This window comes from Megascapheus bottae, chromosome 21, assembly GCF_031878675.1.
Source record: "Megascapheus bottae isolate mThoBot1 chromosome 21, mThoBot2.hap1, whole genome shotgun sequence".
In the NCBI taxonomy this organism is placed as follows: Eukaryota; Metazoa; Chordata; class Mammalia; order Rodentia; family Geomyidae; genus Megascapheus; species Megascapheus bottae.
Window position 1 is genome coordinate 21,822,328 of NC_143529.1, and position 25,504 is coordinate 21,847,831.

Consider the following 25,504-nt stretch of genomic DNA (forward strand, 5'->3'; position numbering starts at 1 on the left):
ACTAGCCTTGAGCTGAAGAGCTCAGGGATGGTGCCCAGGCCCAGAGTTCAAGCCCCAGAACTGGCAAAAAAGCAACAGGGAAAAAAAAAAACCCTTTAAATATTTTTTTTAAAAAAGGAGCATAGTTTAGAAGATTTGTCCAGTGGGGACCTAATACCTCACACCCATAATCTTACATGGGAAGCTGAGAGCAGAAAAATCGTGGTTCTAGGCTACTCTAGGTAGAAAAGTTTGAGTTATTGAAAACTGTAGATTGCCACTTTAATAGTGTGAGGCCCTGAGTTCAGAAAAAGTGAAAAGGACATGTCAGCGTTATTTGTCTGGGTGGTTTGCTGCTCTGTGGGAAGCCCTGTTCTTTGTAAGGGGTTGTCAACAGTGTTCAGCAAGGAGACACCATCCAGTACATGCTAGCTGCAAAGCCCTGCAAGTGAGCCATGTGTCTCCTGTTCCAGGTCCTCGAGGTCCAGGCCAGTATTGCCCAAAGGAGCTCTGAATTCCTGACCCCAGATGTAGATAGAGACATAACATTGTTAGCTATAACATGTTGGGATCATTAGCTATATTGTAGTAGGTAGCAAATAGAGGTTTGGGGCTCACATTACTGTTAGTTTCCTGTCTCTACCAATTTACAGTTAGCCTTACTAAAAGTAAGCATTAAGGATATAATTATTGAAACCACACTGGCTCTGTAATGCCATATTTTCTAACCACACTTACACATGTGATTCTACCAGCTCAGCATTTTGAGCCTTTATTTTTTTTAAGGTATGTAGTATGTCCCATGCTTGGAAATAATGAAGTCCCATTTTCTTGGTCCTCTTCTCTGTACATGTGAATTGGTGAGAATGAGTAGCAGGAGTGGGAGAGTTTAGTTAATCCTGATAAGCATCAAGTAGCAAAACCCCATTACTGCTTTATTCCACGAAACAGCTGCCCTTAGAGCTGTACACACGCTTCTTCATTTTGTGTTCCCACTGTGCTCTCAGACAGTTGGACCAAAGCTCCTACACTGTGCTCACTGAAAACAGCACCAGCTCACATCCTCACTGCCTTCTATTCAGCTTCCTTTGTGTGTACTCAAGCCAAGGTTGCCAGGACCAAGTAGCACAGTCTTCATAATGCAGTGCAAACATGGCAACATTCAGGAGGCTAAGGCAGGAGGACAGTAAATTTTAATATCAGCCTGTGCTACATCTCGAAACTTCTGCTTGCAAAAACAAAACAGGTGGGAGAGATACCTGGAAGTATAACTTCTCAGGAGTTAGAGATCACAAGGGTCATGGTTTGAGGCTGGTCTAGGCAAAAAGTTTCTGTGACAGCATCTCAAATGGAAAAGCAAAACAAAATGGTATGGTGACAGAGCCAGTACATCCTCCCAGGTACTGTGGAAAGGATAAGTAGGATCATAATCCAGGCCAGTCTGGGCAACAAGAAAGACCTTTCAGAAATAATAAGCAAAGCGGGCTGGAAGAGTGCTGAAGAAGCAGAGCAAATGTGAAGCCCAGTGCTGGGGTCAAACACCAGTACTGCTGAAAACAACAAAGCTCTTCAGAGCCCAGGCTGAATTGCACAGGTTTTTTTAAATGAAAGATATAATGGCATCATTCTCCATCCCCCCTCCCCCAACCCAAGTCAAAATCGACAAACCATTGATCATTTTCACACAAGTTTGTGAGATGCTTTCACCACATTCAGCCTCCTTCACCCTCTCATAGAATCCTAGTTTAGTTGGCACAGATCTTTTTGTTTTTTGTTTTGTGGGTCATGCTTGAACTCTGGTCCTGAGCACTGCGCTGTCCCTGAGCTCTTCAGCTCAAGGCTATTGCTCTGCCTCTTGAGCTACAGCACCCCTTCCCATTCCCCCACCCTCTGGTGATTAATTGGAGATAAGAGTCTCTCAGAGGGGGCCGGGAGTTTGACCTAGTGGTAGAGTGCTAGTCTAGCATGCACGAAGGACGCGGGTTCAATTCCTCGGTACCACATATATATAGAAAAAAAGCCAGAAGTGGTGTTGAGGCTCAAGTGGTAGAGCTCTAGCCTTGAGAAAGTCCAAAGTCAAGTGTTCAGACCCTGAGTTCAAGCCCAGGACTGGCAAAAAATAAATTAAAAAATTTAAAAAAGATGTCTCTCAGACTTCAGTGCTTGGCCTGGCTTTGAGCCTCAATCCTCAGATCTCAGCCTCCTGAGTAGCTAGGATTACAGGCATGAGCCACTGCGCCTGGCAGATTTATTTATTGTTTTTTTTTTTAATTTTTATTTATTTTTTGTGGGTCATAGGGCTTGACCTTGGCCTAGCCTGGGCGCTGTCCCTGAGCTCTTCAGCTCAAGACTACCTCCCTATCCTGGAGCCAAGCCCCACTTCAGTTTCTAGAGGTTAATTGGTGCCGGGGCCAGCCGGCAGCAAACCAGGGTTCGAAGACTGGGATTCCTGAAATAGGGGCAAGGACTAGGAAAAATTTAAAGAGAGACAAACAGATGGAGTTCGGGAGGACTACAGCCCAAGTCAGCAGTCCAAGAAGGCTGTGAGCTCCAGACTGCCACCTAAGACTGTCCTGTTTATTTTAAGTTCCAACCTTAAATACTCTTCTTAAAACTAGGGAACTGCCAGAGGTTACATTCATACAAAATAGTAAACAAGTCACATATAGGACAAATGAGAAAGGATTAACATTGCTTAAAGTCATCCTGATAAGAACTGATTGACATTGCTTAAAGTTATCCTGATAAGAGTTACTTCCTTGTGTATACAGTTGTGTAGGTCCAAGGTCAGGTCCAAGGTCATTGACCCCACAGTCGGTCCCCAACAAATTGGAGAAAAGAGTCTCAGGTTCTTTAGGTTGGCTTTGAACCTTGATCCTCAGATCTCAGCCTCCTGGGTAGCTAAGATTACAGGCATGAGCCATCATGCCCAGCTGGAACAGAATTTTCAATGAAAATATAATTAAATGGAAAAAGTCATTTTCTGTAGTTCTTTATTTAACTCCTCTAAAAGAGCCCGGCAAGTTCATCATGATTATTATACACCAATTTGGATAATTCATTTAGACCACTACAGGCTGAAAGCAATATCAATACACATAAATTTTATTACCAATCAAGGACAGCATGACACAGAAAAACTTCAAAAACTTGTTTTCTCTTTAAAGTCTACTCATCAGCTGCATACTGGTGGCTTACACCTACAATTCTAGCAACTGAGGAGGCTGAGAGCTGAGGATCATGATTTGAAGTCAGACCAGACAGGAAAGTCTATGAAACTGTTTACCTCCAGTTAACTACCAGAAAGCCAGAAGTGGAGCTGTGGCTCAGTGGTAGAGCACCATACTTAAGCAAAAGAACTCAGGACAGTGACCAGGCCCTGTGTTCAAGTCCCATGACAAATAAAATTATTTATTAAAAAATAAATGTCTAGGGCCGGGAGTTTGGCCTAGTGGTTAAAGTGCTTGCCTAGCATGCACGAAGACCTGGGTTCGATTCCTTGGTACCACATACATAGACAAAAGCCGGAAATGGTGCTGAGGCTCAAGTGGTAGAGCTCTAGCCTTGAGAAAGTCCAAGGACAGGGCTCAGGCCCTGAGCTCAAGCCCAGGACTGGCAAAAAATAAATAAATAAATAAATAAATAAATAAATAAATAAATAAATGTCTAGTCATCTTTACCAGTTTTGCCAGAGTTTTCTTGAATTGTTCATTTCTGGCCTGAATCCAGATTGGTCTTCTTAATTGTGCCTTCTCGGGGAAAGTATTAATTGGACACTTAAAAGAGCTTTGCAAGTATGGAATTCTCATGGCCAAGACCAAAAACAAAAAGAAGAAAAATCACTGCCAATTAATGGAAGCCTAAGGGCAAGCCTCTGAGCCTGGGAAGCTCTTCAGCTCAAGGCTAGTGTAGTGCTCTACCACTTTGAGCCACAGCACCACTTCTGGTTTTCTGGTGGTTAACTGGAGATAAAAGAGTCTCATGGACTTTTGTGACCAAGCTGGTTTTGAACCACTACCCTGATCTCTTTGAACCACTATCCTGATCTCAACCTCCTGAGTAGCTAGGATTACAGGCATGAGCTACTGGCACCAAGATCAGGAAATTTTTCCTTTTTTTTTTTTTTTTTTTTTTGCCAGTCCTGGGCTTGAGCTTAGGGCCTGAGCACGGTCCTTGGATTTTTTTTCTCAAGGCTAGAGCTCTACCACTTGAGCCTCATCATCACTTCCCGCTTTTTTCTATGTATGTAGTACCAAGGAATTGAACCCGGGTCTTCGTGCATGCTAGGCAAGCACTCTACCACTAGGCCAAACTCCCGGCCCCAGGAATTGTTTCTTAAATGAAGAAATTAGATGCTTGTAATTAAAGACAAAGTGTTTGACCATGATTAAAAAAAAAAAATTGGGGCCAGGCACCAGTGGCTCACACTTGTAGTCCTTGCTATTCAGGGGCCTGAGTCTTGAGGATCACACTTCAAAACCATAAAAGGCAGGGAAGTATAAGACTCGTTATCTCCTGTTAACCAACAGCCAGAAGCAGAGCTATGGCTCAAGTAATATAGTGCCAGCCTTAAGTGAAAAAAGTTAGATAAGCCCCAGTACTGGGACACACACACACACACACACACACACACACACACACACACACACACAATTTTTACCATGCAGCCAGGTGCAGTGGCTCACAACTGTAATCCTAGCTACTCAGGAGGCTGAGATCTGAGGATCAGGGTTCACAGTCATCCTGGGCACTAAAGATCTTGAGACTCTTAATCTCCAGTTAATCACTAGAAATCAGGAATTAGGGCTGTGGCTCCAGGGCTAGGATGGTTGCCTTGGGCTGAAGGGCTCAAGCCCAGAGTTCAAGCCCAATGACACACACACACACACACACACACACACACACACACACAAATGTGTTTACTATGCTTGCAATAGGTGCCTAAACAGAAAAGACTCTCTTCATTTATTTTTTTTCCAAGCTTTATTTGTAATTTCAAAATTCTGTAAAACACTTGAGAAGGGTATATATTTTTAACTGTAGATTATGGTGCTTATATAAAAGAATTTGAAGGGCTGGGAGTTTGGCCTAGTGGTAGAGTGCTTGCCTAGCATGCACGAAGACCCGGGTTCGATTCCTTGGTACCATATACTTAGAAAAAGCCAGAATTGGTGCTAAGGCTCAAGTGGTAGAGTTCTAGCCTTGAGAAAGTCCAAGGACAGTGCTCAGGCCCTGAGCTCAAGCCCAGGACTGGCAAAAAAAAAAAAAAAAAAGAATTTGAAGAGGCTTGTTAGTCATTTAATTAACATTGTCCAACCAGATTTATTTAAACTGCATTTTAGGGAAACTTTATTTAGGTTTATGGCTTATAGAATAGTCATATGTCTACCCGAAGTTACTTTTTTCTTAGTTTTTAAGTGTAATGTCCATCAGACAAGATCAGGTTGAATGCCCATCAGACAAGATTGGGTTGAAGTAGATATCTGCTGGACCATCTCATTTTTGCAGACCAAAAGTCTAGAAGCTGGTTTGCCCTGTGTCCAGTGGGTTTTCGTGGCTTTGTGGGGGGCATGGGCAGCCACATCAGAACTCTACGACAGCTACCTGATCCTGTAGCAAAGCTGAATGACCAGTGATGTGAAATCAAAGCCCAGGATCTGGGCCTATGGTGTGTAGAATTCCTTGTAAAATTCAACTCTGAACCTCTCTGCCAAATGACAAATCATTTTTTTAATTGCAAACCAGCTCAAATGTAGGTTTTTCTCTTTTTAAAAAATGACTAAGGAGAAAGATCATTTCATGGGGGAGGGAAATGGGGACCATGTCATGAGAAAGGGTATCAATGTTTGTGAAGTAATGCACCTTCTATCTGGTGAATATAATGTAACCCTTCTATTAATTACAATTAAAAAATCTAAAAAAAATCATTTCATATATTCTGAGCATCAGCGTTTATAAATAGGCGTATTTTTATTCTTTTAGTGGTGCTACAGACTTGAACCCAGAGCTCATGCATCCTAAGGTCTACAACTGAGCTACATCCCCAACCCAGAATGTCAGTATCCATGGAAAAGGAAATTATCTTTGCAGGCCAGCAGTAAGCACTGTTCAGTGGGAAGTTCATTGAGTCATGTTAAATGTCTGCTGACATGAATTAACACAGGCTGGACTGAGGTTACTACTATAGGGATTCCCTAAAATAAAACAGCCTTGTTCTGTAATGTAGCAATTCAGTCATCCTCATTTTCCTTGCAGGTGATCTGTGGAATAGATGACTGCTCAGTGAAGGAAGGAGAGGAGAAGAGAGAGGGAGCATAATGGCTAGAGAAAAGTAACTGGAGATTATTTCAGTCATGCATTCCTGAAGTGTTAGCTACAAAGTTTAATAAATACTTGAGTCTACCAGAGTAGGTAAACAAGCTCTCTCCTCTGAAGAGAAAAAAAAAAGTGAGTCTCTTATCTCCAACTAACCACCAAAAAGCCAGCAGTAGTGCTGTGGCTTAAGTGGTGGTATGCCACATCTGAGGAAAAACGCTCAGGGACAGGGGCCGGGAGTTTGGCTTAATGGTAGAGTGTTGGCCTAGCATGCATCAAAACCAGGGTCCATTCCTCAGTACTATCTAGTACTATGTATCTAGTACTATGTATCTACATAGAAAAGCCAGAAGTGGTGCTGTGGCTCAAATGGTAGAGGAAAGCCCAAGGACAGTGCTCAGGCCCTGAGATAAAAATCCCAGGACTGGCGAAAAAAAAAAAAAAAAGCTGAGGGACAATGCCCAGACCCTGTTCAGGCCCCAGTAACACCCCTCCCTCCTGCCCACCCCTCCTCTGCACACACACACACACACACACACACACACACACACACACACACACACGTGTTTTTCTAATAGAGAGAAACTCTTGTAAAGAAATCAAAGAATTATAGATTTTCGGTTTCCCTTAATTGAAAAGAAAAAGCACATTCATGAAGATTATTTCCAACTCCCAATACCTTAGTGTTGTTTTCTGTTTTATAAAGAGACCTTCAAGTTGTGGAATGTAAATCTTTTATTAAAACAGTTTCTTTCCACAGTAGTAAAGCTTTGGCACATACAGTATAAAAAATAATCACCAACCATAATCATTCCAAATTCCTCTTATCAACTGCATACTAAATGTCTTCAATACAATTTTTTTCCATATAAAAATACTGGGAAAAATTGATAAATAACAAGTTAAGAGAAAGATATTTCTAGGCAATTATTAGAATCATTTGGAATTGAGCACTGTGAAAAAAATTTTAAACATCACAGTATGCCATATCTCTAGTAGTGGGGCCTGGACAGTTAATTAAATGAAAGCAAAAGTGGGTAACTTTTGTATTTAAATTTTTTTATAGTATCAGTCAATACATTTTGCATCATGGTTGGCTGCATATGCTTCTCTATGGAACCCAAATCAAATTACACTGAGAATCATTTCTTTAAAAAATACTGAGCGGTACTGAATATTCTGAAGCAGAACAGGCACTGCGCTGCCCACACGAGAAATGTCTCAAAACCCTCCCAGGATGATGCTTTTGGACAAGCTGTGAGTCAAGCTGAAGCTGGAGATCTTAACTCCAGAGCAAAAGGCAAAAGAAAGAAACGAACACTCAAACATGACATCGGCTGCATCACTCCAGTCTGGATGGACCTCAGGAGAGAGAGAGAGAGACATGCTTGCTTCTTTGGGCTGCCAATATTACTCTCTGGAGTCTTCTCTATCAGCCTGGACATCTAAAGGCATGAAGCACTCAATTGGGCAATTAACATTCTGTCAAACAGAAAAAGAAAAAGAAAACAATGAGTGGCAAATAGGTTTTTTTTGGAAAAAAAAAAAAAGTGTGGACAGAGAAGACTCCTAGAGCAGGAACTTACAGAAAGGACACTTTCAAGACCCTACCAAAACACTAAGCAATTCTATGACTGTTCAGGAGTTTAACTATAATTTAAATTCTGATCTGGGACACAGTAACTTACACAAGTCATCTGTAAGACATTTTGGTGGTACTGGAGATTGAACTCAGCCCCTCACATTTACTAGGCAGGTGCCTGACCACTTTTTCCCTGCCCCCATTCCCTTTTTGGACTGTTTTTAAGGAAGGGTCTCATTTATATCCCCCTGACAACCTGCTCTGTGATCCTCCTACTTGTGCTTTCCCATGGCTGAGGGATAAATGGTTAAATGGAATCTTCTGATACTTCCCTCACCTCCCCACCCTCCCCGGGGGACCTTGATCCTTCAAGTGTCTGTGTCCCAAGTAGCTAAGATCACAGGCTTTGTAAGACTTTTAAAACAACAACAACAACAACAAAAAGAGGATTCATTTGCTTCAATCAGAAGAAGCATACTTCCTTCTGTGTGCCTGATTGCATTTGGCATTTGGGGCAAGGTAGGTGACAAAACCCACTTACAGTGTTCGTTCTCTGGTGGTATCTCTGTGAATACTGGCTGTAGGAGTGGCCAGTGGTACCCTCAGGAGGGGATTCAGCTCCCGGTCTGCGGCAGTTGTCACAGCGCCAGCCCTGAGGACAGAACATGAAATCTAATTAAAAGAATCAAAGGACACTGTAATTTAGTGCTTGAATAAAGAATCTTGCCTCTTACACACTGACAAAATACAAGCAAATAATCACAAAGGAAGCTGGGATGACCCACATATTTAAACTCTCAATACATGTTTGTTTAATACCGTAGTACACTTCCCCTGCCTGTTTATGTTGGTTCTTTCTCTGGATGTGGCCTCCACTGTCTTTCTACACAAACCTCCACTGACTGTGAAGGCTCATTCCAGTCCAGCCTCCTTAGTACGCTTCCTTACTGGATAGAAGAGATCTGCATAGAATCCCAGCGTTTCTCAGAGACTTAACTGTCTCTCTGTTTTCTTCCCTCCCCTGAACACATCTCAGACATCTTGAGCCCCAGCCAGCCCATGCTTCTCCTTCCCATGAAACCTTACTCATGCCACCTTCATTCAGTCCTACTTAATTATGTTTGATTTTGTAGTATCTGTTAGTTTACTGTGTCCAACGTATCAAGGCCACTTCTTATTCCCTTTATTTCCTCCTCCTTATTTAGCACAGTGTTATGGCAACATTTTAGGATTGATGAGAGGCACAAAGAGGTGTTGAGAGCCAGCGTGGGCAGAAAAGAGACACTCATTTCCAGGTAATCACATCAAAAAGCTATAAGTGAAGCTGTGACCCAAGTGGTAGAGCACCAGCTTTGAGAGAAAAAGCTCAGGGACCATGCTCTGGCCCTGAATCCAAATCCCGGTATTAGTCATACACACACACATACACATACACACACACACACACATACACACACACACACACACACACTATAGAAAGAACACTTGGCATTAACAGTTCAGGTGCCAAAGAAGTGGACAAACAAACACAGACATAACAGGGATTGGGGACAAGGATGCTGGAGAAGGACACTCTAGTCTTAGGGACTCCTTAGAGGCCGAGGTACACTTGTATACACCGCACATCCACCAGAAGCCTCCTCTGTGTGTCAGCTAAATCATAGAGAGCTCAGTACATCGGGTCTTACCCGCTGGCCTCCAAAACACGTGCAGGAGCAAATAGCCCCGAGGTATTCCTTCTGCCACTGTTCACCTACGTGGTATGTCTTCCCATCGTCATAGCAGGTAGCTTCATCTACATGTGGGTACAAAGAAGAAGCACTTGTAAGACTAAGTGCTAATGCAGAGTTGACCTAATGCCTACATTTGTAGCTCAGCCCCAAATCTCATACACGTGTGTGAATGCCCACAGGAGGCATTGATATATAGATCTTAGGGCAATGTTTCTTATGGGAAGAGGGAAAAGTTGCTGTATTGTGGGGTTTTTGTAATTGGGGGGCAGAGGGAGGCATAGAAAGGAAGCAGGAAGGGTGGACCAATGCAATCATACTATTCAGTGTAAACCATGTGGAAATGAACTTTGTAACTTATGGGCAGGGCTCTGTGTTGACATACGAGGGTCACACTTGAATTCTCCTTTTCCATTCCCGAGACACGTGCAGCTCATCATCTGTCCACTTTCTCCCTGGCGATCCCACTTCTCTCCAATCTTGTAGTTCACACCATTGTCATGGCACCATTCTGCAAAGTGGAGAAAAAACAGGCAAAGGGTTTGTTGTGTTCTGACTCACTGAACAGCCAAGTGCACTGGGATGGAGCCAGGAAAAGTGACAAGTTACAGACAGGAGCTCCAGGATGAGCAGACACACTGGCTGGATTTTCAAATATTGTCCACAGGATTTGATATTTTTTAGGTCACTTCAAGGTTTGCTCTGTCACCAACTGTCAATGACTCCTGTTCGAATTCTCACTATTAAGAATTAGAAATTATAGAAAATTAAAGGCAGACTAGAGAGATACTCTAGGGATTAAAAACTTCATTTGGACTTGCTGAGACCTCAGAGATATAGTAATTCCTCGTAGGTAGAGATCAACTGGCTTCTACCAGTCACCACTTTCCTGATGCAAATGGAAGGTATAAAATAAATGCAAGTGACAGAACAGAAATGAAGCAAAATGACAACAATTAACCCTACAACTAAAACATGGCTTCCAAAGATGGTCTGCAGCCCAAGTTATGTATCTAACTACCAGAAATATAAGTGACTTTCTAATTCCTGAAACAGAACATTCTTCAGAAGTTTGTTATAGTACATCACTTCCTCCATCTTGCCAATAATTCAGTCTGCCTTAAACTATAAAAAAAAGTTAAACAATTATAACATTTTCACAAAGAATATGTAGATTGAGCTAAAGATTCACACAAACTTATAGTTTGATCTCCACAATTGTACCTAGGTACTTCTACAGGTAAAAACATGCAAAGGAAAGGTACTTCAGTGCCCCAAATCAACAATCTCCTTGTAGACAGTAATGCCACTAACTCCATTACAAGATACTGCAGAGTCCCGCCCAGAGTTCTGCCCCACCTTTCCATTCTTGGTTGGTCAACCACAGAAGTACTACACTGAAAACACTGATTAGCTTTTAAATTAGGGTCTGGATTCAATCACTTCATGTGTACAATGCATTCAAGCAATTAAAACAAAAACTGCTCTATTTCATTTCAACAGAATGATTTCTGTAATTGTCCATAGGAGGGTTTGTTCACAAGACATAATAGCACCTGTAAAAGTGAACCAATGGTGAATAATTGTATCTCCTAAACAGAAATAATAAGTGAAACATGATAGATTATAATTTTAAACCTCAAAGCATCATAAATAGATCATTCCTAAGATCATTTTCACAACCAACTTCTGAAAAGTTAAAATGTCTTTTATTCTTTGAAAATCAAATTGTGTTTTAATTCTAGTTGACTCATATGTGCACATTGCTTCATATTACTAGAAATAGTTAAAGCTAGCTGAGTGTCAGTTGGGGTGGTGGTGGTAGAGTGTGTGTGTGTGTGTGTGTGTGTGTGTGTGTGTGTATGGTATACTGACACAAGTAGGTTTGGTTTATGCTCAGAGACACAGTGTTTACATTTCTAAATGTTCATCTCTGATCTCACTCAGCATAAAGATTAACAGATTTGGGAGGTGTGTGTGTGTGTGTGTATGTGTGTGTGTATGCATATGTGTATGTGTGTGTATGTCCCCAATTCTCCCAATTACACCTGGCCTCCAAGAATCTCTTTAACTAAATTTAGCAAAAAACGTAAAACAATTAAATCACTACTACAAACCTATTTTTAGTTAACAGTTGTATTAGTGTAAAATCCTATTAATAAAGCAATACTGAACAAGTAAAATTTCCCATCATATGCTCTTATGATGCAAAATATTACTCTGAGTCAAACAGGTTTCTTGTTTGCTTCATGTTTGGGAAAGCCAGTGCCCAAACATGCTTCTCTGGTCATTAGTGCAAATGCATGGATCTCTCTGGAAGAGATGGAAGAAGAGATGGATGGACAAAGCAAGCTACTCACTAGATGAATCGCATCTGAAATGACCACTGCCAAAGCCTAAGCACTGGCACGTGAGCTTAAAGCCAGATTCAGACAATCGCTCCCATTCCTCTCCAACAGCATAATGGGAAACTGTGTAGGGGTCAAAGCATGAGTCATCGGTGGGTTGGTTCAGGCCTTCATTGACTGGAAGAAAAGGAAGATAAAGTTAGATTTGATTGGGGGAGGGGTGTCTAAGACTATAGGAGGCAATGGAAACATTGTACAGAAGGGCTTGACCTAGCAGCATAAAGAAGCATCCATCTGCTCTGAAGGGACCGGCTACTCTCACCCACAAGCAGTGTTTATATGGAGTCCGTGAACACTTGCAACAGCATCTAAAAGGAGCCTAGCTTTCATTTCTGTCTTCACTTCTAAAACCTGGTCATGGCTAATAAGTCTACAGAATATGGGACAGGTCTTGGGGTAGTTTAAAACTAGATAAGACCTTGGGTGGAGACAATGTCTTTCCAAGAATTCCTGAATAACCTTAAACTAACTACTTACGAATTCATTATGAATTGATATTCATTTATTGTGTAAAGATTACATGAGGTCAAGAACTCAAAACACTGGCTTTTTTCACTATACTAGAAAGAGCTTGTTGAGAATAATTATGTGATTCTTTGCTTATAATGCCAAAGTCAGCATTTGTTGGCTTGTTTGTCTGCTTATTGATGTGGTTATTGGGGTTTGAACTCAGGATCTTGTGCTTGCTAACGCAGATCCGGTCCCATGCTTCTAGGTCCTTTTTTACTTTATTTTTCTGACGTGTTTTTACTAGGAGCTGGTCTGTGATTGTGATCCTCCTATCTAGCATCTCCTGCATAGATGGAAATACAAATATGTACCATCATGTCTAGCTGATTTGTTGAGATAATCTTGTTAACATTTTTCCCAGGATGGCCTGGAACCACAAATCTCCTGATTTTTATCTTCTGAGTAGCTAGGATTTCATCCAAGTCTTGGCATTTTTGGATGCCCTTAGACCATATTTACTATTATAGTGTTGTGTAACCACACAAAACTCCTAGATTTTATACCCTGAAGGCTGAGATCTAAGGATTGCCGTTCAAAGCCAGCCCTGGCAGGAAAGTCTGTAAGAATCTTACTTCCAATTAAATTTTAAAAACAACAACAACAACAACAAAAAACAAAACAAAATGCCATCTCAGAACTGAGGTATGGCTCAAGTGGTAGAGCCCTGGCCTTGAGTAAACAAGTCTCAGTATAGGCATGCACCCATGGACACAAATGTATGGAACCACACAAGCGGGATGGGGAGTGTTTTTAAAAGTTTTTAACTTTTTGGGCTGGGAGTTTGGCCTAGTGGTAGAGTGCTTGCCTAGCATGCACAAATACCTGGGTTCAATTCCTCGGTACCACATACATAGAAAAAAGCCGGAAGTGGTGCTGAGGCTCAAGTGGCAGAGCTCTAGCCTTGAGAAGGCCCAAGGACAGAGCTCAGGCTCTGAGCCCAAGCCCAAGACTGGCCAAAAAAAAAAAAAAAAAGTTTTTAACTTTTATTATATAACTATAAAAAAGTCTTTGGAACAAAGAAACTACGGGTAGCTACAAAGGGCTGTTTGTAGCGCCTTTGAAGGAGGAGTGTTTCTTCACGTAATCGATATCAGGACTGGGAATCACTCAATGGGAACACCGATTGGTGAGGAAAAGATACCAGGAGCCCAATGTCCTATTATCAACTCAAGATACTCATCAGCGAGGACTCCATGCTGAACTAAAACAATACCCGAAGTCCCTTCTAGACTGATATATGATGCTGTCTTTTAGTTCTGTATGCTTGTTGGCCAAGGGAAAAACAACTGGATCTCAAGTTCATTTACTTCATATGGGTGCTGCAGCTTTGCTTCCCAACATTTAAAGAACAACAGTAACAGAGAAACACTAGAAATAGTGTCCTCTGAGGGCTTGGGCCTGAACAGCACAAGTGTACATACCAGAGTTGCCCACAGTAACAACCTCCTCCCGAACTTTGTGCCTCCTCTGGTCTTTCATGGCCTCCACTATGATATTGTAGGTGGTTCCCCTGGTCAGGCCTGTCAGAGTGGCAGCGGAGGAAGTTCCAGGAACTCGGAACTGCAATTATTGGTACAACCAAAGTGGGAGAAAGTGAAGTACAGGCATGACCTCTGCCCCATTCTCCTATCAATAACCTGCTCTGCTTAAACCCAAAGCAAAGGGAGGCATAGAGAGGAGGGGTGCAGACTCCTAACTAGGCAAGGAGAAAAGTAGAATGAGTGGAAGAAGCCACCAGCTCTGCCAGGCGTTTATCAACAAAAACAACAACAAAATCTGCCACTGTGCTCCCTAAGTCACCAGAGGCCCTCAACTTTTAGCTTCCTTATAACCCTGTACCGCTGTGAACAGGCCATGTGGTCTTCACACAAAACACACATATGGTGCTCTCTGGGAGATACAGTCATGCCATACAAGAAGGCATCAGACCATAAGACACAGCCCTGAACATGCAGGCACCTCCTCAAACTCATGTTTCTGAGTGCCTAAATTCCCTTAGTACAGGACTATTTGAAAATTTCTGACATTTCCTAAAAATAAGAACACAATAAAAATTGACTCCTGTACCAATGGGACAAATTAAATAATCCAATTTTAGTGAGAAAATCAATCAGCTGGTACATAGAGCTTCACTTGTTTCTGAGATTTGTCAAGGACAAATTCTAAGGGGACAAATTCTAATTTTAGACTTTAAACAAATGTAAATTCAAAATTCAAGTAGAATATGTCGTTCCTTTCTTTCTTTCTTTTTTTTTTTTTTGCCAGTCTTGGGCCTTGAACTCAGGGCCTAGGCACTGTCCTTGGGCTTTCTCAAGAGTAGAGCTCTACCACTGGAGCCACAGCACCATTTCTGGCTTTTTCTATGTATATGTAGTGCCAAGGAATTGAACCCAGGTCTTCGTGCATGCTAGGCAAGCACTCTACCACTAGGCAAAACCTTCGGCCTTGTCATTCCTTTCTTTTCTTTCTTCTTCCTTTCTTTTTCTTTCCTTCTTTCCTAAGATCATCTTTCTGACTCACTAAAGAGACTCCAATGTATAGTAATAAAAAAAATCATTCCATTTTTTTCTACCAAGTAAAAGTTAAAAGATTCTCTAGTCCATCTAAAAGGAGAGATTTTAAAGAATATATCAGAACTTACACCTGCTGTTGCTAGAAGTCCTAGAAGAGTCAACTATTTCAAATCAAAGCATGGTCACTTCTATTCCCAGCTGACACTTAATTATCTTTTCCCAATAAAAGAGTTAAAAACAAATTACCTGTAAGGGTTCCTCATCGGTGCCAACGGGATTACATGAAATGATGTACTCAGAACTTTCCTGGAATGGGGTCCAAGAGATGGTTGTCTGAGAGAGCGCTTCTTGTCCTGTAGAGGCATTTGGATTGAGCCCCAGAATGTGAGGATAGAGGTGGTAGTCTACGTCTCCCCTGGGGACGTGACCAATTTGGATCTCATCTACGTTCGGTGTGTATGGTCTCGGCCTGAGCCTTACTGGGGTGGCCGTGGTAGGTGGTGTGGTCCGCCTAAAACCATGTTCCTCAAAGATCATTTGCTGCCCAACACTGGGCTGTTGATGGGATGTGCCAGGAAGCTGAATACCATTTCCGGTGTCATACCCAGGATTGGTGATGAAAGGGGTCTTTTGAACTGTGGAGGGAACATCCAAGATCTCTGGTCCGTGAAGATTGGGGTGTGGAAGGGTTACCAGTTGGGGAAGCTCATCTAGCCAAGAGAGGTTAGAGCCAAAAAAAGCAAAGCGCATTAAGCTCCAGTTATTGGCAGCAATTCAGGCAACAATTCAGGCAACAATGACAATTTATCAACTTGATCAAAGTCCTTGAAAAATCAGTTCACAGATCACAAAACATTCCCCCTCCCCCCGAAAGAAATTTTTGATTTTTCTTTTCCTGAAAGGTTTCTTTGTTGCTTAGAAAGAAAAAAAAAGTGTTAGTATGAATTTATCGTACATACAAAGCTTTGAGCCGCTGAGCCCCATAAAAGCTATCTCTGCTCAAATGAAGCCTATAAGAAATGAGGTATGCAGCCTTTCCACCAATCTTTTTCTTTTCTGGGAAGCACAATGTAGGAACTAGAATCCAGAATAATCATAACAGTGTCTGAAGTGTGAGAATTACAGAGATTCTGCTCAAAAGATTTTTCTTGGTTTGAAGTGGTAAAAATAGATAAAAACACATATACATTTCTTTTCAAAGGCGTTCCTAACATGACTGATGTAATATTTTCTTTCTAGTAAACTGAAAGTAGATGACAAAGTTTCAGAAAACAAATGATAAATCAAGACTAAAACAAAAAATTAAACATAATAGTAGAATAGTAGAATACAATGTCAACCTGATATAATAGTTGGATTTTTTTTTTTTTTGAAAAGGAATAGTAAGACTTTAGATTGACTGGCTGTAAATGAATGGAATTCTGCAGAGCTTCTTAGGTTATTCCTGCCAAAAGTATATTGAAAAATATAAGCTATGCTATTAGGAGAAAGTTCTCTGAGAAATACATCAAAGCACAGAGTATTTCTTCACATTGTAAACTCTTCATGATGGGTCATTTTATAACTTTCTCCCACCATGCTCTTTACCTGTCTTTTTCCTTCCGATCAGAGGCTCACTCTTCTGGTTGTTCTTCAGGGCAATGACATAGAAGGTGTATTCAGTTCCTGGTTCTAAGCCTGATGAAAGAATGGGAGAATGCACGTTAATATTAGTGGGCCCAGCTAGTCAAGAAGGAGTTGTCTTGTGAACAGAGGCTACTGGGGAACCAAGTATCCATTCTGCTCCAGTGGGCTGTTGACCAAGGGTGAAAAAAGGGTCAACTTTTCTTCTATACTTAAAGACTGTATAAGATGGACATTCAGCCAATTATCAGCTTACCATCACACCTGACACTTGAGTAAATCACTTTCCTACAGCATTCTCCACACACCCATCCCCACCACCCTGGTACCATTCCTGGGGCTTGTTCAGGACCAGGGCACTGTCCCTGAGCTTTTTGTGCTCAAGGCTAGCAGTCTACTACCTGAGTCATACCTCCACTTGAGGGTTTTGTTTTTTGGTGGTAAATTAGAGATAGGAGTTTCAGACTTTCCTGACAGGGCTGGCTTTGAATCATGAAAACTCAGATCTCAGCCTCATAACTATTACAGGATTACAGGCATGAGCCACTGGCACCTGGTCACTGTAGATTGTATACCTATTTAGAACCTATTTAGATCGAAACCAGGTAACCGTCAATAGCAGAGCACAAAAAGTTAAGACTACAGGACAGTAAACCAGTCTTCATGTGAGCTCATCTCTTCCCATATCAACTTTCCTGATCCCTGAAATGTCAAAGGAAGACAATGTCTCTAGGTATCTGTATTCTCCATAGGGATTGTAATACTTAGATAATACTTCATATGCAATTTGTTTCATCTCCTGGGCAAAAAAAATACTATTTTCCATCAAGGGGCAATGCTTATTCCCCAACCCCAGGCACTCTATCCAGGGACTGGGTGGCAGGGATGGCGCTGCCTCCAGATCTTTCATGTGTAACTTTTATGTGGGACTAGTGACAGGTGGTAATTTGGAAAAGCCTACAACATTACCATATATATGAGGCTGATTGTGATGACATGATCATAACCAGCTAGTTTGCATCAGAAATTACCTTCTTCCAGAATGGGATAGGTGAATGTAAGCAAAAACAAACATAAGATTGGCATTGCGTGTGTTTGGATTCCTGAGTTTTGAGGCCTCTGAACTTTACTGCCCCTCCCAAAGAGACTGCTTTCTACTAGACCAGGCTTCTTGCCCTCAGAATGGAGCAAAGATGCAACTGGAATGGATTAAGAATCCAGAGATGCTGTTGGGTGCGGTGGCTCATGCCTGTAATCCTAGCTACTCAAGAGGCTGAGATCTGAAGATGTAGGTTCGAACCAGCCCAGCACAAATCTGAGACACTCTTATCTACAATTAACCACTAGAAAACAGGAAGTGGCACTGTGGCTGGAAGGGTAAGGTGGTAGGTAGCCTTGAGCTAAAGAGCTCAGGGACAGCGCTGAGGCCCAGAGTTCAAGTCCCACAAGTGACACTCTCCCCACTGCCCCTGCCCCCCCACCCCAAAAAAGAATCCAGAGAAGAAGGAAATGAGTACATTGACAGTATAAAAGCAGTAATACCAGTAATGGTGGCCTCTGTGACACCTGGACGGGGCCGAGGGACCACTTCTCTGGGTGGAGACCCAGGCTTCTCATACTTGATGATATAGCCAGTAATCCTGGCACGGGGTGGTTGCCATGACAACAGCACAGAGTTGGGTGTAGTGGTCAGGAAGTGCAGGTTGGAGGGTGCATCAATGGCTAAAAAGGAAACAGAATGAAGCCTCAGAAAATTAATTAGCCAGATCAGTACTGTCACATGTGCCCCTTCACGCCACCCCAATCCTAAACAGATGGAGAATTCTGTCAGCAAAATGATCACAGCAAGCTGCCAGATCAGGAGAGCCTGCCGCAACTGAGATTCTCTGCTGCTCCCAGGACTGGTTTCCGATTGCTCTTCCCCAGGGCAGAGGACAGTTACCAGTGGATGCATCAATGACTACAGGCGAGCTCCGGGCATTGTCGTTGAGGGTGTACAGGTGGATCTTGTAGTCCGTGCCTGGTTGTAAACCTGGGATTGAGAAGACAAGCTGTTTTTCTTGTTCTTACTTTACTAGGAGGTTTTTTTGTTGTTGTTTGTTTTTGTTTTTAGCTAAACTGACATTTTCTTGGCTCCTTCACTGTTCCATATTTATGTAGATGGTAAAAGTGATCCATAATTGAATAGTAGCACATGTTAATGAGAATCATTCCCAAATCACACTGGTAATGATAAACAGTGACCCTGGCTAAAATAAATTTCAAAATGGGAAAAATGCTGGTTCATAAGTCCTGGAGGAGGGGCAGTGGTTCATAAGCCTTAGAGGAGGAGCTGTCAACTACTAAAGGGGTTTTTCTCTTTAGGACAACCAAGTTATTCCCTAGTTCTGGGAATTAGAATTTAGACCAAAAAGACATAAACTGATCCAGATAGTAAATTATTATCTGATTATGACTTCACCTTTAGTAAGTAGCACTGTATATTTTTATAAACTTAATTACGCTTTGTTTGTTTTTTTGGTGACAAAACTGGGGCTTGAACTCGGGGGTCTGGGCACTCTCTATTGTACCTCCACTTCCAGGTTTTTGGCTGATTAGTTGGAGTTAAGACTCCCATGGATTTGTCTGCCCCAGTTGACCTCAAATCTGGATTTTCAGCTCTCAACCTCTTAAGCAGCCAGGATAAAAGATGTAAACCATGGGCTTTTATACCTAATATAATTAATGCTGAGGGTTACACAGCATTCTTTCTTTTAGTTTTAAGTATTTGCTTTCTTACTTTAAAAATAGTATCTATGCATCTCAAGCTCAAGATCATGCTCACCACCAAGCATAAGATACAAGTAAATCAAACAATAACCAGTAAAATGTATAAACAAGGTCATTGTAATGAAGAACAAAAATCTAATGGATAAAAAGATTTAGGCCATTTCTCTGATTAAATACCAAATGAAATCAAAGATTTACAAACAAAACTGTCTCTAATCATGTACACCAAGAAGTTTCTTTCCACACTATATTAACACAAAACCCTGGAAATCAGATGACCGGTGGAAGTTATAGAATTACTAGTAAGTGAGTTTGTATTGTGAACGTGGATGAACAAACAGGGCAGGGCCAGTGCTGACCTGTAATGGTGTAACTCCTGACATCTGGGCTGATGGTTCTCTGAACTGGGGCCTGGCCAGTGGTGGGGATGGCATCAACTTGGAAGCCGGTAATGGTCTCAGTCTTGGTTCGCCAGCTAATGGTGATTGTGGTCTCAGTAGCATCTGTCACACGGGCCCTTCTTGGAGGGCTAACATCTGCATGGATCACAGTGACATCAGTTAGCACCTGCCTGGCCCATCCTGGAAGCTTTTGGTACTTTGAAACATGTCTTCATTATGTACCAAAGACATTTATTTCAGAAAGAGAGACTAGGTTATTTCTTCCGATCTTCAAAGAGAAAGACCAACCATAATTAGAAAATAAGAGAATTTTCACCTGCCAAGCTTTGAAGAATAGAAGAGGTTTATAATTATTATCTGCCTTTATATAATACTCAATAAAGTCAAGCCTGACTCTATGGTATCTACAGATGCCTTAGTCAGTGTTAAAAATGATCAATTGACTGTAATGTAATAGTGTATGTGGCAGAAATTACAAAAACACAGACAGCAATTATATATAATGTGGCTAATATTATTACTGGCATGTTGTCACTTTTATAAGGCTTCACATCTTTTCTTTCAACAACAAAAAAGATCCCTATTTTATCCTTGGTTTATAGATGGTAAAACATGTCCTTGGGGAAAACACATACATCACATTATTAATATTCAGCAATGGAGAGCTAAGTTCCTATACTACTAAAATACAGCGGCAGCCAAAACTCAAATCTATGAAAAATATTGACAAATAGAGCATCATCTGTGTGGCAATCCTAATTCATATTATCATAGTTCAAATCAGCCATTTTCTGGAAGTTCCTCAAAGGTGACAGTCAGAAAGAGAAGTGCTAACCTCCATGTTTCCAAAGAAAATCAAGATTCATTCCCTGATTAACTTAGTAATCAAAGAAATCATGCACTCATTTTTGTCAGTATTAAAACTTCTGATAACTTACTCTCCAAAGTGGTCACAACTCCTTGAGCTGGTCTGCTGGTCAATGTGTCTTTAAGAGCGGAAACACTCACTTCATATTTGGTGGCCACCTAGAAATAAGGGCATGGTAAGTTTTCACAGTGTTACTGAATGATGTCTAGATTTTCACTGGAGCATTAGATATATCCAATGGCTATAAAACAAAGAAAATACACATAAACTATCAAGATATGGCACTATGAACTCCTAGATTAACTTCATTCCTGTTTATAGATGATTGAAAACAGATCTAAATCAAAATGTTCTCAGGGTTGATGCCCAACTAAGCTTTAAATTACACAGATATGCTAAGCTGATAAAAATAAAAATGAAAAAGAAGTCTTAGCCTGCTATTTTCCCATTATGATTTGACAGGTACAAATTAAGAATTTTTCTGATCACAGAGAGGCAAAGAGAATTTTCTGTTCTATCTTTGAAATTTTTTGTGTAGTCTGACCTAGAGCTGGTCTTTTATTAAGATATTTATCATTCTCTTAGGATCCAAGCTCATTTTTTGCATCAATGTCTAGAAGGATTACAAAAATGTTTTAATGAGGTCCAAGTCAATGTGGGTTAGTTCAAACTGAAGATTGCATGCCAGCTCACAAAAATGCATAAATTCTATGTATGGATACATTGTCCCCTACATGCGTATAATGTTTAAATTAGCAAAATACTTGTTAAAAAAGAAGAACTACATAAAATACAAAGCTATTCATAAAATCCTGTTCCAATAGTTTACTGATATAAAATTATTTGATGGCACAGGAAAAATTAGTTTATCATGAGATCATATTCTATCACCTTATAAACTATAAGAGATTACCTACTTTTAAATATTAATGATGGAAAGTCACTGTGTGTGCGTCTGTAAATCTGTGTGTCTGTGTCTGTGTGTGTGTGTGCGCACATGCATGTGCCAGTACTGGGCTCGAACTCAGAACCAGGGCACTACCCCTAGGTTATTTTCTCACAGATGGCACTGTACCATGTGAGCCAAAGTTCCACTCCCAATTTCTTGGTATTTCACTGAGAATAAGAATCTCAGATTTTCCTTCCCAGGCTGGCTTTGAATCAGATTTTAGCCACCTGAGTAGCTAGCTACCAGTGCCTGGTGAGAAGTCACTTCTTACCATGAGCCCTGATATAACCACAGAAGAGCTATCAGGAGAAAGGTGAATCTCCTTCATGGGGCCCATCTTCTCCTTAGGGGTCACACGCACTCGGTATCCTGTGAGCTGAACGTTGGGTGCTGTCCACTGGGCACTCAGGCTTGTGGGTGTGACCTGAGTGAACTTCAGGTTGGTTGGAGGAGGAATGGCTGTTGGAATGGTCATTGGTTAGAGGTTTTCTTAGGGGAAATGGAGAAAAGGAGAACTAAGAGGTACCAGAATGGATTATTCTTTTAGAGTCAATAAAGTATTAGGAAGGGTTACAAAATGAAGAAAGCATTTGCTGAAATAACATGTGGTATCCACCACAGTTCAAAACTACATGGGCAAATGTACTCCAAGAGGCTTTAGATTTTTAAAGGGTTCCCTCAATCCTTTAAACATCAAAAAAAGTAGACTGGCAAAATTGGTCATTAGGATTAATTTTCCATTTTTATGAAAAGGTAAGAAATGGCTGATTCCTATGTAAATTTTATATGGAAAACCATTTCACAGAGTATTTCATGCAAAAAAATAATATATTTAACTGTCTCTTATTTGGACCTCATGGCAGGTAGCTGGCTCACAACAGAAGCAAGAAAGAGAAGCAAAAGCGATAACACAGAATGTCACCTGTATGGTTTAGACTTTCACCAGGACACGCCTTTAGCATTCCACTAAGCTCCAGAAATAAAGCACAAGAGGAAGAGGAATTGTGGATAGCATTTGCCCAAATGACACTTTCCCATGTGTCTGAATCAGAAACCTTAAAGCAAATTATATCCCATCACATGCTACATAGCCAGGGAAGAAAGCTCTTATTCAAGTGTTCCCAGATCATGCTGCCCTACTTTATGTTTTGTTGTTATTTTGTACTCAGTAAGCTCTCTGATGCTGAAATGTCTTTATTTATAGTTAGACACCATGGGATGTCATAGCACAGAAAATAATCTACAATTTCAGTATCACCTTCAGATATCTTACTGTATGATCTTTTCATTTATTGTTCAGTTTAATCATTTCTTCTGGATCTTGAACTCACTTGCCTCATGGTCTTGGCTCAACTTTTACACTCATGCCTAGTACTCTACCACTTGAGCCATGGCTTGGTACTGGGTTTATTTTTTTGCCGAATAATGAATGATAAGAATCTCATGGACTTTTCTGTCCAGACTGGGTTCAGACTTTGATCTCAGCCTCTTGAGCACATAGGATTAATAGGATTATAGGCATGAGCCACAAGTCTTCAACACATGGCCTTTCTTTTTCTTTTTAATAAGTCAAGGTACTTAAAATTCCTTTTATTATTTACTTAAATATCATCTAAATATTATTCTGCATTATCATTCCTCTTTCAAGGGGGTCTTTCCAAAGAGAATTTGAGTGTGTTATATTCTCCCTTATGTGGAACTCAATTGCCCAATTGATTTTACTTAAGTATCAATTGGTATTACTTAAATATCACCTAGTTATTAATCTTTATTATCTATCACTCCTCCTTCAAGAGGGTCTTTCCTAAGAGAGTTCTTTTCCCCCTTACATGGGAATCAATTGCCCAATAAAATACAATGTCAGCAAGGCGTAAAGCCGCTGCTCTCGTGTACACCTGAGCGGTGCGGTCAACGATATACCTGTGGACTGGGTTCCAATCAAGGGCTGGCTCTCCATGTCACCGTGCAAGGCAACCACACTGACCGTGTACTCAGAACCCGGCCTGAGGCCTTGCAGCTCTGCAGTGTCTTCTTCACCATCAGGGGCAGGGAATAGCTCATGGATTCCATCCTCAGGGCTTGAGTAGGTCACCCTGTACTTGGAAACTTGCCCCTGTGGGCTTTCCCAAGCAATTTTGATGGAATCAACATCCACCTCAGTGAATGTCAGTCCTTTAGGGCGATCAATTTCTGTTAGGCAAATTAATGGTAAGAGGTTATGTGAAAAGCAAGTTGTGAAATAAGCATTTTTTTTTATGAAACAAGCATTTTTTATTACATGCAAAGCAGTTCTGCAGATAACCATTTTCTCTGATGAATTAAATTCCCTTAACCCCACTATTAAATGGAAAAATTGCTTGACATTGGCTATTTGATTTAGAAAATATTTAACATGGCCTTACTTATTAAAACATGGTGTATGTGAGATGTGTTGACACACTGCAAAATGGTCCCCAAACAGAAATTTATTTAAATTAATTTACAGATCTGGAGATTTATTTAAATTAATTTAGAGATCTGGAGATTTATTTAAATTAATTTACAGACCTGCTATCAAGATTTGTTCTTGCAATGTGATGTTAGTCCTAAAGACCTGGGTTTTCTATGGCTTTGAAGTGGTAAGGTTGATTTTTTAATGTGAGATTCAGATAGCTCTAATTTTACCTTAAATTCATCTTTTGTCCATTAAGTATTTATATGAAATGTTCATCTCCAGCCACAGTTTTTCAAACATAATAGCTTTACAAGACATACTTCAGACAACTTTACCAGCCAGTCATAGAAAAGAAGGTCCAAGCAAAATATCTTACAAATTTGCTATACGCAAGTAAGACTTTTTGCTGAGGTCATTTGAGCAAAAGAAAAATTCAAAGCACAGCAATTCACTATGGCAGAGCCACAACTTCTGTTTCTCTACATTTACTGCTTAACACTGAGAGAACAAACATGCTTATCAAGGGCTCAGCTCAAGGAATTATTGAGCCATCTAATTGGTCTTCCCTACGTAAAACTGAAGAAGATACACAGAGGACATTCTGATACCCAAGAACAGAATCTGACTTCAGAAATGGAAACTACGTGTTGGATACGTACTGGTCACTGCAGTCTGAACCAGGGGCTCGCTCTCTCCATTCTGATTCTGAGCATAGACACTAACCACATATTCCACAGTGGGTTGTAAGCCTTCAATGGTCATTTCTGTCTGATCTGCAAAGAGAGTCCAAAGCAAATGCAGTATCTACACACTGTAAATGCCTTCCAAGCAACTTCTAGACTTCAACAGTAGACACATGGTAGAAAACTTTTCAGTTGCAAAATTATCACGAAAATGTAAGAGTCTAACATCAATTTTCTCTAAAAACAAAACGAAAAATCTGACCCTTTGTTGCTACTATAAATTTCCCATATTGAAACAAAGTCACACTCAAGGGTAAGTTTTACAACTTGACATGATTCCCCAATTAATAATCTTGCTCTTGAAAAACAAAGTTGACCTTGAGATCCTCATTTTGCAAATATTTCATATAAAAATAAAAACAGATCTATAAGAAGGTCAGATAGTTCATTTTCCTCTGTGCACACATGCGTGCGTGCGTGCCAGTCAGTCCTAGGGCTAGAACTCAGAGTCTAGGAGCTATCTGGAGCTTTCTTGTTCAAAATTAGCGTTCTACCATGTGAATCACAGCTTCACTCTGACATTTTGGTAACTAATTACAGATAATTAAAGTTTCATGACCTTTCCTGCCTGGAAAGTCTTTGAATCATGATCCTCAAACCTCTGGCTTCTGAGTAGTTAGGATTATAGGCATGAGCCTAGAGCTCGTGAGCACCGGTTATCCTTCTCTCCTTGACATGCG

General features: G+C 40.8%; 1 protein-coding gene across 7 annotated transcripts in view; it reads right to left on the reverse strand.

Moving 5' to 3' along the window:
• Positions 1-7,011: 7,011 nt before the first annotated feature.
• Positions 7,012-25,504, reverse strand: part of Fn1 (fibronectin 1) — a 68,226-nt gene continuing 49,733 nt past the window's right edge. For 2 of the 7 annotated variants that reach the window (XM_090354761.1, XM_090354763.1), the window contains 15 exons: positions 24,741-24,854; positions 23,568-23,837; positions 21,919-22,106; positions 20,769-20,856; positions 19,789-19,965; positions 18,603-18,692; positions 18,203-18,382; positions 16,625-16,714; positions 15,284-15,747; positions 13,946-14,084; positions 11,967-12,131; positions 9,992-10,117; positions 9,565-9,671; positions 8,418-8,528; positions 7,012-7,776 (listed from right to left, as the gene is read on the reverse strand). In XM_090354761.1, the coding sequence (XP_090210887.1) occupies positions 7,705-7,776; positions 8,418-8,528; positions 9,565-9,671; positions 9,992-10,117; positions 11,967-12,131; positions 13,946-14,084; positions 15,284-15,747; positions 16,625-16,714; positions 18,203-18,382; positions 18,603-18,692; positions 19,789-19,965; positions 20,769-20,856; positions 21,919-22,106; positions 23,568-23,837; positions 24,741-24,854 (2,381 nt within the window). In that variant the 3' untranslated portion in view covers positions 7,012-7,704. The remainder of the gene's footprint in view (positions 7,777-8,417; positions 8,529-9,564; positions 9,672-9,991; positions 10,118-11,966; positions 12,132-13,945; positions 14,085-15,283; positions 15,748-16,624; positions 16,715-18,202; positions 18,383-18,602; positions 18,693-19,788; positions 19,966-20,768; positions 20,857-21,918; positions 22,107-23,567; positions 23,838-24,740; positions 24,855-25,504) is intronic. The other 5 variants (XM_090354766.1, XM_090354768.1, XM_090354762.1 and 2 more) reach the window with 3 other exon arrangements.